Source organism: Centruroides sculpturatus, unplaced genomic scaffold (genome assembly GCF_000671375.1).
Source record: "Centruroides sculpturatus isolate CEXI.00-Female unplaced genomic scaffold, Cexi_2.0 scaffold1497, whole genome shotgun sequence".
Classification (NCBI taxonomy): Eukaryota; Metazoa; Arthropoda; class Arachnida; order Scorpiones; family Buthidae; genus Centruroides; species Centruroides sculpturatus.
The window spans coordinates 87,590-105,324 of NW_019385715.1; the positions used below are offsets into that span (position 1 = coordinate 87,590).

At 29.9% G+C, this 17,735-nt stretch overlaps 1 protein-coding gene across 1 annotated transcript in view; it reads left to right on the top strand.

Moving 5' to 3' along the window:
• The window catches only part of LOC111641470 (glutaredoxin-3-like), a 31,331-nt gene extending 28,796 nt beyond the window's left edge, over window positions 1-2,535 (top strand). The window contains exons 8-10 of the mRNA XM_023387641.1: window positions 1,903-2,057; window positions 2,138-2,270; window positions 2,345-2,535. Coding sequence (XP_023243409.1) covers window positions 1,903-2,057; window positions 2,138-2,270; window positions 2,345-2,392 — 336 coding nt within the window. The 3' untranslated portion in view covers window positions 2,393-2,535. The remainder of the gene's footprint in view (window positions 1-1,902; window positions 2,058-2,137; window positions 2,271-2,344) is intronic.
• Window positions 2,536-17,735: the final 15,200 nt, after the last annotated feature.

A 17,735-nucleotide genomic window follows, 5' to 3' on the forward strand; every position in this document is an offset into this window, starting at 1 on the left:
TTCCCAACCAACCTAGCTACAAAATCAATTAACCAAAATACAGCAAAATGTGTTGGAACAAATAATTTATTCCATAAAACAGTCAACAAAGCCATCCATCCATAAATTTCAGCAATAAGTAATGCATCCATATATGCTAGCTTTACACAGTCTAAAATTACTGGTACATGATGATAAATATATAGGAAGATACTGACTGCAATTGATGCACTGCTAAAATTGTGAAACAACTGAAGAGTTTCTATAGGAAAATCCAATAATCTAGCTATTACTGGAAGGGAACAACTGGAAAGAAGTAATAAAGGTGGTCTTCCAGCACTTTGTAACAAAGAAGACACAATTCCAGAAATAATGACGTGAGCAGTCAACATTGATAACTGTCTCTGTAAGAAATAGGTATCTTTATTATTTGTTTCAGTGTATCCTTGTTCCATCTGAATATAATATCCAGAAAGTAAATGAGAACTAAAAAGAAGAGCACCACCAATGAAATGAGTGTAGAGTGCACGAACATAAGGTAATGGTAGCAAAAGTAAAAGAAACCCATGGAATAACACTGCAAAGAAATAATAAAAATTTAATTAGATATTAAATAAATNAACGGGCACTAGAGGCGCCCTAGCAAAGATTTTAAATTAACAATAAATTATTTTTATTTGTAATAGGAATTTATTATTGATATGAATTTATTATTTATACCATGCAATGGTATAAATAATAAATTCATATCATTTATCAATATTATTTATACCATGCAATGGTATAAATAACTATTATATGCCTTGATTAACCTTGTGCTGCACGTTTACAACATCCCATGACTCAGTGAACGTCGCGCATTGACTCACGAGAAATTTGTTGAAAAAATAGCTGATATATTTAAAATCAAGGTTTATAAGCGAAGATAAATAAACAAATTAAACTATTTATAGAATGTTTAATAGGTAGAAATATAGATCCGTATGACTCGAGTGGGATGGTAAGATTTACCTTCTGAATGAAGGGGTGGTGACCCCCCTGTCTAATGAACCATACCCCTACGCATGACCTTTTCCGAGATATAGCCCTCTGAAAATTATTCTATGCTGCCTGCCTGTTTGCCACAATTTACCCTGCGAATGAGTGGGTCAGCGACCCCCCCAGTGTGTGCGAGCGCACGTTATTTTTTTTTCACGCAGTAGGCTTCTTTTTGACCACGGTGTCATGTGACCGGAAATGACATAGGTGAATTTTCAAGGGCTTATATCTTGCGAAGGGTTGTATGTGGGGCATGGTTCCTTTGACTTTATTGTTCGCACAGGGGTCTACAGTTTGAGGGGGTCGCCACCCCTTCATTCAGAGGGTAAATCTTACCATTGTGACTTCAATGGAGCTGTAGAGCATATTGATAAGAACAAAAAAGTCAAAGGAACTGTGCCTCATGGAAATTTGTAAAGAATGCCCACTAGAGGGCATCCCAGGCTACTAGTGGTAAATAAAGGAATGTAAGGCATATGTTTGTGGACCTCAGGAAGTACAAGGTCAAATGTGTGTCATACAATATTAGACTAAAAAGTGTTAATTAATTCTTTCAGAATATTGAAGGCAGGACATTGGATTTTTGGAAGGTTATGGACAACGTTGTTTGGTTTCTGCCATTTATAGTTAAATGTAATAGATGTCCTATTTGGAAGATCTGGGGATTGTAAAAATGTCTGTTAATAGAGGTGTCACTGTATACATAAATGCAATAGAATATAGAATATATTGCATTTATGGACATTTTTATGCCTGAAATACAGCAAAAAGGTAAAAAAAAAAAAACTATTTTGGGGTCAGGAATGGATTAATCCATATTACATTATGGGAAAATTTGTATAGGTTTGACTGTATATATTTCTTCTTTATAACATAAAAAATTAGACTTTTCTCTGGATTCAAATTTTAATTATAAGAATATTTTGTAGGCTTGAGGCTCTTATTAAAAAAGCACCAGTGATGATATTCATGAAAGGAAATCCTGATGTTCCTCGTTGTGGTTTCAGTAAAACTCTTATTGGAATAATGAATGAAATTGGGTAAGTATAATAAAGCAAATAATAAATATTTAAGATTCCATTCTTAATTTTTAATTAAAAATTATACTTTTTAATTTTAGTGTAAGTTACGAAACATTTGACATATTACAAGATGAAGAGGTACGTCAAGGATTAAAAATTTATTCAAATTGGCCAACTTATCCTCAAGTGTATGTCAATGGTACTTTGATTGGAGGATTAGATATAATTAAGGTAAATTACATTTTCTAAATATAAAAAAATTTCAATGGTAAAAGTATTAAAATTCTTTTCCTTTTTTTTTTTAGGAATTAAATGAAAGTAATGAGTTAAAACAAACTTTATTAGGGAATTAAATCAATTTTTATCTTTAATAAATAAACTATTTGTTATTTCATTATAGATGACAATATTAATGTAATCTATTTACTATATGCATAAAGATACTGGTAAATAGTAAATAAAATCTTCACTTATCAAAGCTTTGTGGTGTATTTTTAATTAGAGATTAAATTGTTAAATAATATTCTAATATTTTAAAACACTTTTAGTTTTGTCATTTTCTCACTCGCTTTAAAAAGGAATTAATGTTCATTATTTTTCATTGATAGACAAATCAAAACTTTTATAAATGTAAAAATATTTAGTATTATATCTTTTTCAGACACATACAATAAATTCATTCGTGAAATTCAAAATAACAAAAACTGACCATCGGAATAATAAAAAAAAAAGACAGGTTTTAATATTAAAGTTAAGTGTAAAATCATAGTCACATGTAATAAGAAGATTCTTGTATATATTCCAGTTCTCTCCACTGTGACTATAGCATTGAAGGAAAAAATTGCCAATTTATCAACATCAAACTAGTATACAATAGACTATTTTATTTTTTCCTGTGGACGTCAAAGATGACGTATCTAAATGGGGATCTAGTTGGCCCTAAAATGAGACTATCTTGACCTACCTACTGCTGGGAAAACAATTGAGCCGAAAGTATTTGCACTCCTCATTGCCTGTGATCTTTCAGCAAGACTGTAGATTTCTATTAGGCTGCTAATCTTTAGTCATGGTATAGTTCTAATATATCCTAATAATTGTTGGCATTGACTATGGGCCATATTTTTTTTTGTAGCTAAACACTTTGTTTGGTGCTGCTTTATGCATGACATTTACTTTCTGGCTAACACATTCTGCTTTTGTTGCATGGTTTTGCACTATCCAAATACAGACATTGCCACGAACATGAAATGCAAATTTATCCAAAAAAACAATGTTAGTAAGCACAATTATTTTTCAAACCATTCTGCATATCAATTGCAAATGCCATGCACTTTGGTTTGTCATCTGGCTCTATATTGTATGAAATAGCTGGAGCTTGTATAGAAATAGATGAAATCACACTTCTGACTTCAGTAGCTGCAATTGCCGAGAGACTCCCTTAATTGATTTTTTAGACGAACATGCAAATATTTCTCAAATTTGTTTCACATTGGCCTTATCTGATTTAGGGAGAACTAGATGTAAGGAATGTCAACTTTGCCAATTTTGAAAAAATTTTAATGACACTTCTTGGCTAGATATAGTTGAAGGTGGAACTTTATAATAGGTTGTTCAGTGTAGAGGAATTTCAGAACAACTGACTGTTTCAATGTGATTTCAATTCACAACTAGAGCAATTCAATGATACTGTAATTTCTGATAACTACAGATAAAAATTATAATGAATTAGGAATGAAAGTAGTTAATTAGTTGATGACTTTTGACTATATTATATTAAATGACTGTTTTGATATGTTTAAGTTCCAGCAGCTCATCTGTATTATCCGTAACAGAAAATCGTTAATACTAATTTATTAATATGTTCCACTTTTTATTAGATTTATGTGAAGAATTAAGTATGTCCAGACCATTTTCCTACATGTACTGTACAAGATTATTCCTCATTTGGGTTATTAACTTTTGACATTCATACAGCATAAAGAAAAAAGATTACTAAATTCAAATTGCCATATTTAAAGAAATTTGTTAAAACTCAATTTGCACTCAATTAGTGTGAATAATTGTTTCAATATAGATTACTTTTGCATACTTTGTGTTAAAACAACTTTTTTAGAGGTATTATGAATATATTTTTTTAACATAGAAATGATATAATTTCTGGTTGGTGTGAAATTTAATTTTACCTGTTTCTCTTGTCTCTTCAATTTTTGGAATACACTACGTTTTTCTTTCAATTCCTTGAGTTATTTAATGATTACATTATCTTAAATGTCTGTTCAATTTCATTATTATTATGTATGAGTTGTAAAAAAGAAGTTTATTACTTACTTTTATTAATCTCTAAATATTTTTAATATTGTAGGGCCTTTTTCTTTATGAGGATATCCAAAATCTCTTTTGCAAAGTGACATTTTAAATTCAAAAAATAACAACATATATCGTACAATATTTAATCTTATCTTTTTCTTTAAATAGTTCTGGATTTATTATAAATTTGTTTAAATTTAATGCATTTATCTCCATGTTAATCCAAAATTGTGATTGTTTCTGTCTTAATCTTATTTACATAAATTCATTTAAAACTTTTTATTCTGAAAGTAGAATAAATAATTATTTTTCTTTTAAACTATCTTTTATTTCCAAATTTCAAGGTGCTAGATTGACTTAATATAATAAAATTAAATGCCTGTATCACCTGTGTAATTTGTTATAGTTTTTTTTGGTGATAACTTCTCTTTGTAATTTATTTTTCCCATTTTCTTAAATTCCTCAAGTAACTGCATTAACACTTGTCATTAATTGTATTTCTTCTGTAACTAAATTTTCTAGTACTCCAATTGTTTTATCTAATTTAGAGGTGAATCTTTGATACATGCTAATATTTTCCTGACATTTTGTTCGTACAAAAAGAGATGAAAAAGATGCAAAAAGAGAGAAAAAGAATTCATCTGCTGAAAGTTTCTTTACCCAAAAGGTAAAGAATCTTTTTCAGCAGGTGAATGTGACAATGGAGCAGGGTTTGTTCTACTCTCAAGCAACAAAAATATTATATTATACCAAAATAACAAAAGCATTATTTTTGAGTTTGTACAAGCTTAGAAAATTTTGAGCCAACTCATTCCTGCTTGGCAGTGCCCAATAAAACATTTAAAGATTGATTTTCTATATAAAAACTTATGATTGAAATACACTACTTGGGAGTATCAATTTCCTAGAATGATTGTTCTTAATAGACAAAGTTTAAAACTATGAATAAAGTAAATACCTTGATTGATAATTTAATTTTTCTGTGTAGTAAAATGAAAATTACTGATTATTAGAATTCATTTAAAACTGTTCATTCATTGATAGACTAAGAATTTAAATGAATGATTAAATTGAATTTTTTTTATGTTAACTTATCCTAAACAATTGGCATAATATAATTTAAGCCTTGGATTACATCTACAAACTTGAGAAATTTCTTTGACAAATTATTTTTCTTTCAAAATTGTTCCAAGCAGAAATAATACCAGAATAGGAACTTAATCATGAGATTAATCAGAATTGAACTTTTCCATTTACTTCCCTGGCTGTTGTGTCAAATTTGACCCTCAGAGTTTTTTGCAAATCTCCATGTTTGACTCTTGAAACCAAAAAGTAAATAAAACAAAAGGTTGAGGGGAAGAGAAGATGAAGGGCTGTCAATATGTCATATCACAATAAATAAAAAATTTTATTGTGAAGTAAACTTCATTTGAATATAAATAAAAGATTAGATTAAAACTCTAAATCCTTGAATTTGTATAAAAATACCAATCGTTCAGGCCTACTTCTAGAAGTCAAAATTAACTTCTTTATTTAATACTCTTGAAAAAATTTTCATCTTTAGAGTCTAGAATAAAAGTCTAAAATTTTTTAAATGCAAACTTTAGGATATACATTATAGTTTCCAAGTTATTAAATTTTTTTTTCATTTCTGAATCAATAAATATCATTTTAAACAAAACACTACCATAATTTTTTTTATTTCATATGTCTACAAAGTCTACCTTTTTGTTTAAAAAAAAAACTGTTAGCTCTAATGGTTGAATTTAAATCTATATGAATTGATCTTGGTGTCCTGATTTTGGCATGTTCACCCATTCTGTTTGTTTAATCATGATACTGTATTCTAATATCAAGTAACAGATTATATATTAAATGAACAGATTTTATATTCTTTTTCAATTTTGTATTATGCAGAGATCATTTTAAAAAGCATTTTTTAAAAGATAAAATATATGAATGAGTTAATATTAAGAATATTTATGTTAATAATTAAGATAAATAAATCCTATTATCAATTACCAAAGATGGAAATAAAAGGCAACTTTATGACAAAACTGTTTCAATTAACAACTTATGCGAAAATAATCAAGACTTCAAATTAATGATGCTAAAAACTAAAAAAAAAAAAAAAATTTCTGTATTACATTAACAGTTTATTGATTTCTACATCTCAAATGTTCACATATGATGTTCAAACTAAACACTCCAATAACAATAAAATAAAATAAGATGGAAGAGGCATTGTCTTATAAAGGGTGAACATGCCAAAATAAGGACACCAAGATCAATTCATATAGATTTAAATTCAACCATTAGAGCTAACAGTTTTTTTTTTTTAACAAAAAGGTAGAGTTTGTAGACATATGAAATAATAAAAAAATTATGGTAGTGTTTTGTTTAATTTGCTAATTGTCAAAATGACAGCATCAGAATTGGCATGTCACAAATTGATTTTGCTCACACAGTGAAATCCATGTCTTAGTGTAAGGAAACTTGCACAGAGTGTAAAACTTCCAAAATTTATATAGAAAACAACCAAATACTGGTTAATATTAATAATAAAAGTTCTCCTATGTCACTAAATCAATAAACCAGTAAAAAAACAACTTACTTTGAAAAGTGAATGTTTTCGTCCATTTTTTAAAAGGACATCTTCAAACAGGTATTCTAAATTCTAATTGCAAGTTTTTGAACAGATATTAATATCTACATTGCTATTGATGATTGGAGGATAGTTGATAGTCGTTGATTGGTGGAGTGGTTGTATGTAGCATCTTGTGTGGAATATATTTTCATTGAATTGATATACAGGATGTATCAGAATGACATTTTAAAAATTTGGGAGATTGTAGAGGATGAAATTTTGAACGTTTTGATATAAGGAACCTATAGCCAGAAATGTGATATAAAGTTTCGATAGCACTTTGCACATTCTATGCGGTCGGTGTGCTGAATGAAACAGCAGAATACAGTATTTATGACAAGTTTTTTTGACAAAATAGTAGATTACAATCAAACTGTACATCGAATCAGTGGCTGCACTACTTTAAATGTTCAATGTGATGACCTCCAACTTTGACTCACATTGACTAGCTGTGTGTTTACAGCACAGCACCAGTGGATGCAAGGGGTGACCTGAAGGACGACAAGCACTAAGTACACAACGTCCTGTACACGGGCTAAGTTAGACCACTGTAGTTGTGTGTTTGCAGACTTCCATTTGCAGCAATAACATGACGTCAATGGACGAAAGGGTAGCTACCAAAGTGAAGGGCGGTCAAGCACTTCCTACCACTGTAGACACTTTAGTTCAAATTTCCAGCTATAGATTCCTTATATCAAAACGTTCAAAATTTCATCCTCTACAATCCCCAAATTTTTAAAACGTCATTCTGATACACCCTGTATATTTTCCATGGATTGGGATTGTGCTATCCTCTTTATACTTGATGACTTTTTTCTTGCGGCCACCTTGCAGGTTTCCATTAACTCCAGATATTTGATGTGTGATCTATCCACTGTTCTATGTAAAATTTTAGCTTGATCAAAATGGACTTTCACATTTGTTTCCCCAGCATATGTTGACAGAGCAGTCCTCAGATATCTGGAGTTAATGGAGATCTACAAGGCAGCCCAAAAAAAGCCATCAACTATAAAGAGGATAGCACAATCCTAAAACCATGGAAAATATATATCAATTCAACAGAAACACATTCCACACAAGATGCTATGTAAAAACCATTGCACCAATCAATGACTATCAATAATATGAAGAAGTGTTTTCTATTAGTATCCATAATAAAAGAAAAGTAATTTGTCACTTCACACAAACATTAAACTTTATAACGTTATTTCACTGTTCGTAATGTCACAACACACTAGTGAAATTACGTTATAAACAACTATCAACTATCCTACCATCATCAATGGCAATGGAGAGATTAAGATCTGTTAAAAAACATGCAATTTGAATTTAGAACACCAGTCTGAAGATGTCCTTTTAAAAATGGATAAAAATGTTCTCTTTACAAAGTGAGTTGTTCTTTTGATGATTTATTGACATAGCAGAACTTTTATTATTCCAAATCTACAGTTGCAAGTCTTAAAAACCTCAGAGAACTTCTTACTACTGACAGGAAGCATGGTAGTGGTGGGAAGCAAGGAATTTCTAATCTTGATAAAGAGTAGGTTTGATAGTTGTTCAAAGAAAATCCAAACCTTTCTTAACAAGATGTGGCAAAAAAAGTGAAAATGTTGCAAAGTTACATTCAAAAAATAAAATTGCAAGCTGAACTGAAGAGTTAGTTACAAAGCACAGACTGCTCCAGATAAGAATTCAAAACAAAATTTAGCAGTGAAATCTAGATTATACAAGTTGTACGACAATTTATAGACCAAGTATCGGTGTATTGTGAAAGATGATGAAATATATTATTTTGCCAAGTTAAAAGTCTTGCTGAATAAGATTTCTACAGTTTCTAGTCACCAAGATGGTCTGGAACATTGTAAGGTAAAGAAGAAGACTAAGTTCCCTAAGACATTCATAATGTGGCAGGCCTTCTTTTGTTGTTTGAAGAGCAAACTGTTCTCTACTGTGACAATAAATGTAAACATTTACATAAAAGAATGCCTTAAAAATATCTTTTGCCTTTTTTGAAGCTACACACTTATAAGCTACTATTCTGTCTGTAATTTGTCACTATTCTAATGCTGTGTTTCGAAAGAATGCAATCTGCCAAACACACACAAACTCTGACCAATCAAACAGTATCGACTGATTGTTAAAGATATTTTCAAAAAACAGCAAACCTGTTCAAAATGGAGAAAATTTTCAACATAAATGGATTTGTGCATCAATCAACAAGCTTGTGTATAAGTTTGTGACTAGCATTCATTGCAAAATTTGTTCCAGCAAAGTATGGTGTAAGTTAAGGAGATTGTGAACTTTTTGTAATTACAATAGTACAAGTCAACCCCCCTATAACACTGTTGATTATTCCGTTTTATATGAATTCCATGTTGTACGAGTCACTTAGATTTTACAAATATGTGTGCCAGGCTGTAAACGGCTCACGTATTTGTAAAATCTAAGTGACTCATACAACATGAAATTCATATAAAACGGAATTATCAACAGTGTTATAGGGGGGTTGACTTGTAATGTGCCATCTTAAAAAAGTTAATTTTGTATCTTCTGTCAGTCTTTTACTTGTGGGAAATTTTCAGTATCCCGATTTTGGCATGTTCACCCTTTATATTAATAATAATAAATTTGAAATTAAACCAATAAAATAATAATAATAATAATAATAATTTCTGTCAAATTAGTTCTTAAATAGCAACAAATGTTAGATTTAACCAAGATAAATTTTTTTCAGTACACATTGATATAAATTTAGAAGAAGAAATAATTTTATTTTTAGTAATTAAAATATTTGATTTATTAAACAACAAAATAAGATATATTTTATCAAATATACCTTTAATCAACTGAAAATATTATTTTAGAGAGAAACAATGATGATAAAAAGAAAATAGCTTATATTTAGTTTATTATTTCCTTAATAGTAATTTGGAATGTATACAGGAAATCCTCATTAATTTGAACTTGGATAGTTCAAAATCCCACTAGTTCGTAACTGTACATTTGTCCTGGCCAGGGATGTAGAGATTTACATGTTAAGGAATTCAGTTAGTTCAAAATATGCAAAATATGGTTACTTCATAATTCAAAGTGAAAATTCTGTACGAATTGCAATATGCATATGTTAACTTGCTCACTTAGATCAAAATGCCTCCACGTAATAAGAGAACAATAGACCAAGAACAACTAATTTGGTCAATATGAATGCTTTTACAGTAACACATTTTCAGGTGTAACCCTACATATGGATTACCCTTTTTTCTCTTATTTCTTAAAATACAGCTGGGAAATTGCAATATTGGGCTACAAGCAGGACTGATTCTGATAGGTGTGCAGTGCATGTATGCAAGCAGGTGGCAAAATTCCTAGCGCACCCAATAGTGCACTTTAAAAAATAAAATTCAAATATTATTATTTTAATATAGTGGTTGGTGATGAAATGTTTGCACGATGACTGATGATACAGCTGTGCAGTTTATGGATATAAATATGCCAAAGCATACATATTAAATGTTTTGAAACAGAAATCTTAAAAGTGCAAGCAACAGGTGATGGGGGATTCATTCATCAAACCAGAGAAAAATTCATCAGTGGGAATTCCAAAACCACTATGATTGTTCCTTGTTTTAAATCACATAAAAAGTACTGTATAAAAACTTGGATTGTATAAACTTTTAGTTTGCTTTATTGAAGCTTCTATGAGGCTTACAGAATTGTGTTCATTCTCAAAATCTGTTTGATAAATTTTGATTAAACATTGCCATTTTCCAATAATTGCAACGTGGAATCCAAAAATGCAATAAAAAAATGGGAGTCCATGACTTCATTTTTGAGATATAAGGTTGTTTCACAAGCAAGTGCAACAAAGCAATATCGCATGAATCACGTGACTTTGTCGTGCAATATATCACAGTTGCTATCATGTCTTGTGTGGGCTTATAGAATCGAGTTTATTCTCAAAATTTAATGGATTGATTTTGGTAAAACTTTACTATTTCCCATTAATTGAGATGAGGAATCCAGAAATGTAATGTGGGTCCATTTAAATGTAAAAAATCCAGCAACAAATTGCTTAACTTCCCCATCAACATTTAAAATTCTGGCTATCTGTTACGATATTTCTAGCTTAAAAGAAGATTAAAACAAGCTTGGTCAAGCTGATCTGATAGCATGCTCTACTAAAGCAAATCAAATATTAATTTTGTTTAAAATAAATTTTATAAATTCTTGGAATCAAGTAGTTGTTGTGCATGCACGTGGACATGCGCAATAAATGGACTGAACAGAACATAATACTTAGGTAATGAAAGTGGTCATTGTGCAAGTGCATGGACATCTGACAGACAAACAAAAGTCCAAACATCAGCACTTCACTACTATAGTGGAGTGTGCTAAAAACTGTTTACCCTTTTAACTATTATAAAATGGAAAAAATCTTAATTTTGAGAGTAGGACAGGTTTTATAAAACATTGTAAATACTAATAATGAGTAAATCGTCATTAAGTCCGACCCTACTTGAGATATGACACACGACCATCCTTTATCTCCCCACCCCATCGACCTTAAACCATCAAAATTTAATATCATGAATCTTTCCAATACACAAACTTTCTTGCAAAATTTCAGAAATTTTCGAAAGCACAGAAGTTATTAAGCTTCAAAGGGGGTAAACAAAATTGTGTCACAAACACACATTAACATCCATAAATACAGAAAAAAACTCCAAATTTTTTGTGCATTTCTTGACATTTCAAGGTCCCCTAAGTCCAAAAATGTAAAAATCTTGGGGGGGGATCAGTTTTTGACTGATTGTCATATTTCCCTCTGTTATCTATAACAGAGCCAGGAAAGTAAAAATAGGAGTCCATGACTTCATTTTCAATATGTAAAGATATTACAGTGACAATATCTATGCCCTCTGATGTGATGAGTGCACCTAACAGGATTTATGCCTAAGGATCAAAAATAAAAAACAGTATTACGTGTGCCTAATGAAAAATAGGTGTAAAAAATGAACAAAACACAAGAACAAAGCAATCGATGGCGATTGCTTTGTTCTCGGATCATCTCTCCATACATTGCCATCCAACACAAGAATTGCCTCTTCTGTGCCTAACAGGTGTAGAGATTGCTTCTTTCCTTTCAGCTCCAATTCTATCACAATACGTCAAAGCTGCATAATGTCCTATTTTATGTTAATGTCTTATGATTAAGTTTAAGGTTACACTTACGTAACTAATTGTGAATGATTGCATTAAATAACATAGATATGAGGATTTATGTTTATGTTTAATTTTCACTATGAATGGGCTTTTATTCCCATACTGTTAACCTTAAAGTGATACTCACAGCATTGTTTTAATTGTTAATAGAACCAAAAGTAAATTTAAATAAAGAAAAGAATATGCACAGATGTTATTAGTTTAAATACAGTATTCATATTTAAATTAATTTTTATATACACATGTATATTTTGTACTTATATACTGAATAAGAAAAATTTCTTTAAATTAATTTCATTTTAATTTGCAAATATAAAATACAACTTTGAAGAAAGGCATCTGTTCAACTGTCCAACAACTACTCTAATGCTGGGGCTGCATAGCTTAGAAGCCAACTAATAAGCAACCAAAGGTATGGTACCTGTTATCTATTGGGCAAGTTGATTTGAATAAAAATAAAATAAATATATCAAATATTTTTTAGATTTTTTTACCCATCAACTATATGATACTGTTATGAAACATATCAGTAGGCTCTCATGGGTTGGATTAGATTATGAATTTACTTGCAATCAGAATTGATAGGGTGGCTAAATATCTATAGCATGAAGGCAGCTAACAGTCCAAAATCATACATCCTGCATACAAGTAATAGATTGAGATATTTTAGGGCTCTAGGCTACTACATTTGGGTGACTTACTACTTTTCGGGCCACTTAAAAATAATTTGGGCTACATTTCGAGGAATTCTGCTTTACTTTTTATAAAATCTATCTGGCAACCTGTGAGGTTCTCACTGGACACATGCTGTTTACCTGCAGTTTATCTATATTATCATTATTACTTTTATTACTATTAATTATTAATTAACGAAAATAGTGTTTTGTATAAGTAGCAATATTCCATTTGCATCAGTTACATGGCATTTGGCATATTATACAGAAATACGTAAATCTCAGATAATTCGAAATTTGATAATTTGAAGTCACAAATATTTCATCTGTATTTTGAACTAACAAGGATTTCCTATATTTGTTTGGTGACTATTAAAATGTTTTTTTGATTTGTAAAAGTATTACATTTCATCTAAAAAAAAGAAGAAGAACACTGATCTGATTTAAATTGTCAATGATTTTTTATCTCTTTAAATTATGACAGTATTAAAGCAAACAGCTCTTATATTAAATTATTGTTGTTTGTAGATGTACCAAAAAGTACATGCATGGGCTTTATTAGACAAAGGACTACAACACAACTTTTATATTAAATATCAAAAATATTTAATATTAATTTAATGAATTTGGAATTTATAAGAAATTGGAAATACAGTAGAGCGTCGTTTATCCAAATCAATTGGGGACTGGGGTTGTTCGGATAACTTATTTTTTGGATAACCAATTATGTATGAAAAATATATTAACCTATCCCATGTTGAAATTTTTCTCTGTTGCGTGTTGCTTCACATTGAATTTTCGTCAATATTAAGCCTAACGAAAACTTTTTAAAATAATAATCGTGGCTATTGTATTGTTAAAAATTATTTTTTTTATTTTGTACAAACAAAATAAATATATTGAAAAATATAAAAACCAAAAAAATATACTTTAAAAGTTGATCTAGTATCAAAAATTTTCGATTCAGCATGACACAGTCCTCAGAAAAACATCACACAAAAGTGCCAGTGCTGCCAGCTAAAACAAACACACCAACAAAAAAAAATATTGGAGTAGCCCAAGATATAGCCAAAGATTGTAGCGCCACAGCACTAGCGAAAATTTAAATTTGCCGACTGGAATGTTTTCGGATAACCGACTTTGGATAAATGACGCTCTACTGTACTTTAAATAGGGGAAAAATCTCATTAATTCAAATATTAATTATATCAATCATCAAAAAATGATAAATTGTAAATCAGACTAAAATTCAGATTTTTCCTTGTCTTCTAAATTTTATATAAACGGTGTCCAAGAAAGATCTTTATCATTCTAAACATGAATAATAAAAATACTAACAGGTAAATGAAATGCAATTTGCTGCAAAAGAATGAAGACATCTAAGAGTTTTTTCTGGTATCAATTGCCTGAGGTAGCTGGATTGATTGGTCATGGAGGACCCATATCTTGGCCTCCTCGATCGCCTGACATAACTCCAACTGGATTTTTTTTTTTGGATTATGTTAAAGACAGGGTTTATCAAACACCTGTTTCTGATATATCCGTTTTAAAGGAAAGGATACAATTCACGTAGAGTATGTGAGCTCCATTAGTACAGTAGCATGAACAATGGCGAGAATCTGCTCGACTTCCCTCCAAGGGGATCTGCTCAATTTCCCTCCAAGTATTTCTTAACTTTTGTGGTGTAACAGTGAGGATTACTAATTGTATCCTTTCCTTTAAAATGGATATATCAGGAACAGGTGTTTGATAAACTCTGTCTTTAACATAACCCAAAGAAAAAAAAAAGAAATCCAGTGGAGTTATGTCAGGCGATCGAGGAGGCCAAGATATGGGTCCTCCATGACCAATCAAATCCATCTACCTCACGGAATTGATACCAGAAAAAAACTCTTAGGTGTCTTCATTCTTTTGCAGAAAACTGCATTTCATTTCACCTGTTAGTATTTTTATTATTCATGTTTAAAATAATAAAGATCTTTTTCGGACACCTTGTATTTCACATAAAAATTAATAAATTTAAAAATGACATTGTAAAAAAGTTGAATTAGCAGTGTTATTTAAAATTTTATTAATCATTAAATCTACAATTACACCCTTTGTCAGAAAAGTTCCAGGACAATTTTTTTAGATAATCTGTACATGCAATAATAAAAAACAACAAATTGTTGTTTAATGCCACTTGGTATGTGTTCTTTCTTGACATGTTTTTGGACATGTTTCTGCACAAACTCACTAGGTGGCAGAGCTGTGCTCAGCAACACACTGTTTGCATTGTTGTTGAAATAGTTGAAATGACACAATGGATGCTGATTGTGAGCAAAGAGTAAACATTAAGTTCTGTGTTAAGCTCAGGTAAACCCCTACTGTAACTTGGAACATGATTAACCAGGCATATGCAGGCAAGGCACTTTCAAGAAGCCATGTTTTTGAGTGGCACAAAAGGTTTCATGAAGGCAGAGATTCAGTGCAAGACAATCCCAGAGCTGGTCACCCATCTTCAGCACATAGCGATGCAAACATGCAGCATGTAAGGCTGTTACTACAAGAAGACCGTTGTATAACTGTGTGTATAATATCAGAAGAACTGAATTTGAATCATAATGTGTATCATAAGATTTTTTACAAAGATCTAGGAAAACAGAAACTTAATACAAAAATCGTCTCTCATGCACTGACAGCTGAACAGAAAGAGTATAGACAAACAATTGATGCTGAACTATTGGACAGAGCCAGATATAATCCCACATTTGTGTCAAAGATTATTGCAGCGGATGAAAGTTAATGCTACCAGTATGACCCTCAAACAAAGCATCAAAGTACTGAATGGCAGGGTCATGAATCACCAACCATGAAAAAAGTCAAATGATAACCTTCAAAAACAAAGACAACATTGATCACATTCTTTGATTGTAAAGGATTGGTGCACCATGAGTATGTTCCTCAAGGCCAAACAGTGAACCAAACTCATTACATCGAGGTCCTGAAATGTTTGCGGCAAGCAATTTGGTGTTACCGTCCTGATTTGTGGCATGCTTGGGAGTGGTTCTTACTGAATGACAATGCAAGACCCCACATTGCTTCAGTTAATAAGTATCTAGTCAAGCATTCCATTACTGCCATACCACATCCCCCATATTCACCTTACCTCTCATCTTGTAATTTTTCTTGTTTCCGTGAGTGAAAAAGCAACTGAAAGGGACGTTTCATCAAGATATCGCAGACATCCAACGGGCTATGACAAATGAGTTAACAAGTATCGCTTGAAGCTTTCTCTGCTTGCTTCCAGAAATGTTGGCAATTATGTATAGATAGCTGAGGGGACTACTTTGACAGGAGCTAGGATCATTACTTGGTAATTGAAATTTTCTATTTTTTACAAGCTTTGTTCTGGAACTTTTCTGACAAAGGGTGTATTTCTAGCAATTAAAATTTACAATACAAACTTTAGATCAAATAAAAATGGAATTTTGTTTTATATTATAATTATAATAATAATTTTACTTCATATTCAGTATTTTATTTACCTAAATTTGTCATGATAGCATTCAATATTTCTGTTCCTTCCATGGATTGTGGTAGTGATTTGTTACGATCATATTGCCACCAGTAATCAATGATGAAAAGACCAGGAACTCTCATCACGACTCCAACAGCTGCCTCTATTTGTCCTCTTGTCAATGGAGGCCACATGATCAGCAAAATAAGACTAATTTTGCTTCTAAAACTTCAAACTGCAAATAAATAGTAATATTTTATATAATTAATTTTTATTCATTTTTAAAAATCATTAGAGTAATAGTTCTCATATTTTAACTGCTTTTTATAATTATTATATTTATAAATTTAGTTCATTTATAGTTTTTTAAAAATCTTTTTATAAGATATTTAAATACTAAAATATAAGAAATAGAATGATAATCTTTCATTTCAGATTTTTTTAAAGTCTCTTGCAATCTATAATAAGACTTATAATAATATAATAATACTTTATGAAAAAAATTGACTTTTTTAGAAATATTTTAGCATATTTTATTATTTAAATTACAAAAACACTATATAATAAATTTTTAAAAGATTGTTTTTAAACATTTTTAAATACTTAAATTGTATTAATTTTAAAAATGTATAAAAAAATTTCAATTTAAAAAACGTTACATAATTCTTTTAAAAAGTCATTTAAAAACAATTACATAAGAAACGAATAATTTGTATGTGACTAAAGATAGTTTTATAATAAACCTAAAACATTTCTAAAGCACATTTAAATTTTGTTAACTTAACTAAAATGTTACATTGTATTTTCATTGTTGCAATCATATAAATAAAAAGTTTATTTAAACTTTTTATTTATATAATTTAAAAAATACCATGTAAAATGAAAATTTAATAATAACAACTTTTTTAATAAAATATTTGTTTGATATTATTTCAAACAAATATATAAATTATCTGTATTTCAGAAATTTGCAACAATGTACAATTTAATATTTATTTTTCCTCCTGCTATTTTATAGAATTAATAATAATAATAATAAAACCAAGGTAATTATGAACTTATAATGGCAAAATGTTTTTAAATTACAATGAAAAAATTAATTCATGGATAAGTAAGTAAGTAATCTTTATTGGCGTAGAAGGCTTTCGCCTGTTACAAGGGCATTTTATTTTAAAGAAACATATATTAACATCTCATATAATAATATTTTAACAATATTAATATTTTCTATTTACTAATCTATAAAATTATATTAATAATTTGTCATAATTATTATTTAATTAGTTGTTTAACGTAATTATATAACATATAAATCATGTTAACGTTAGTTCTATCTAATGTCAACA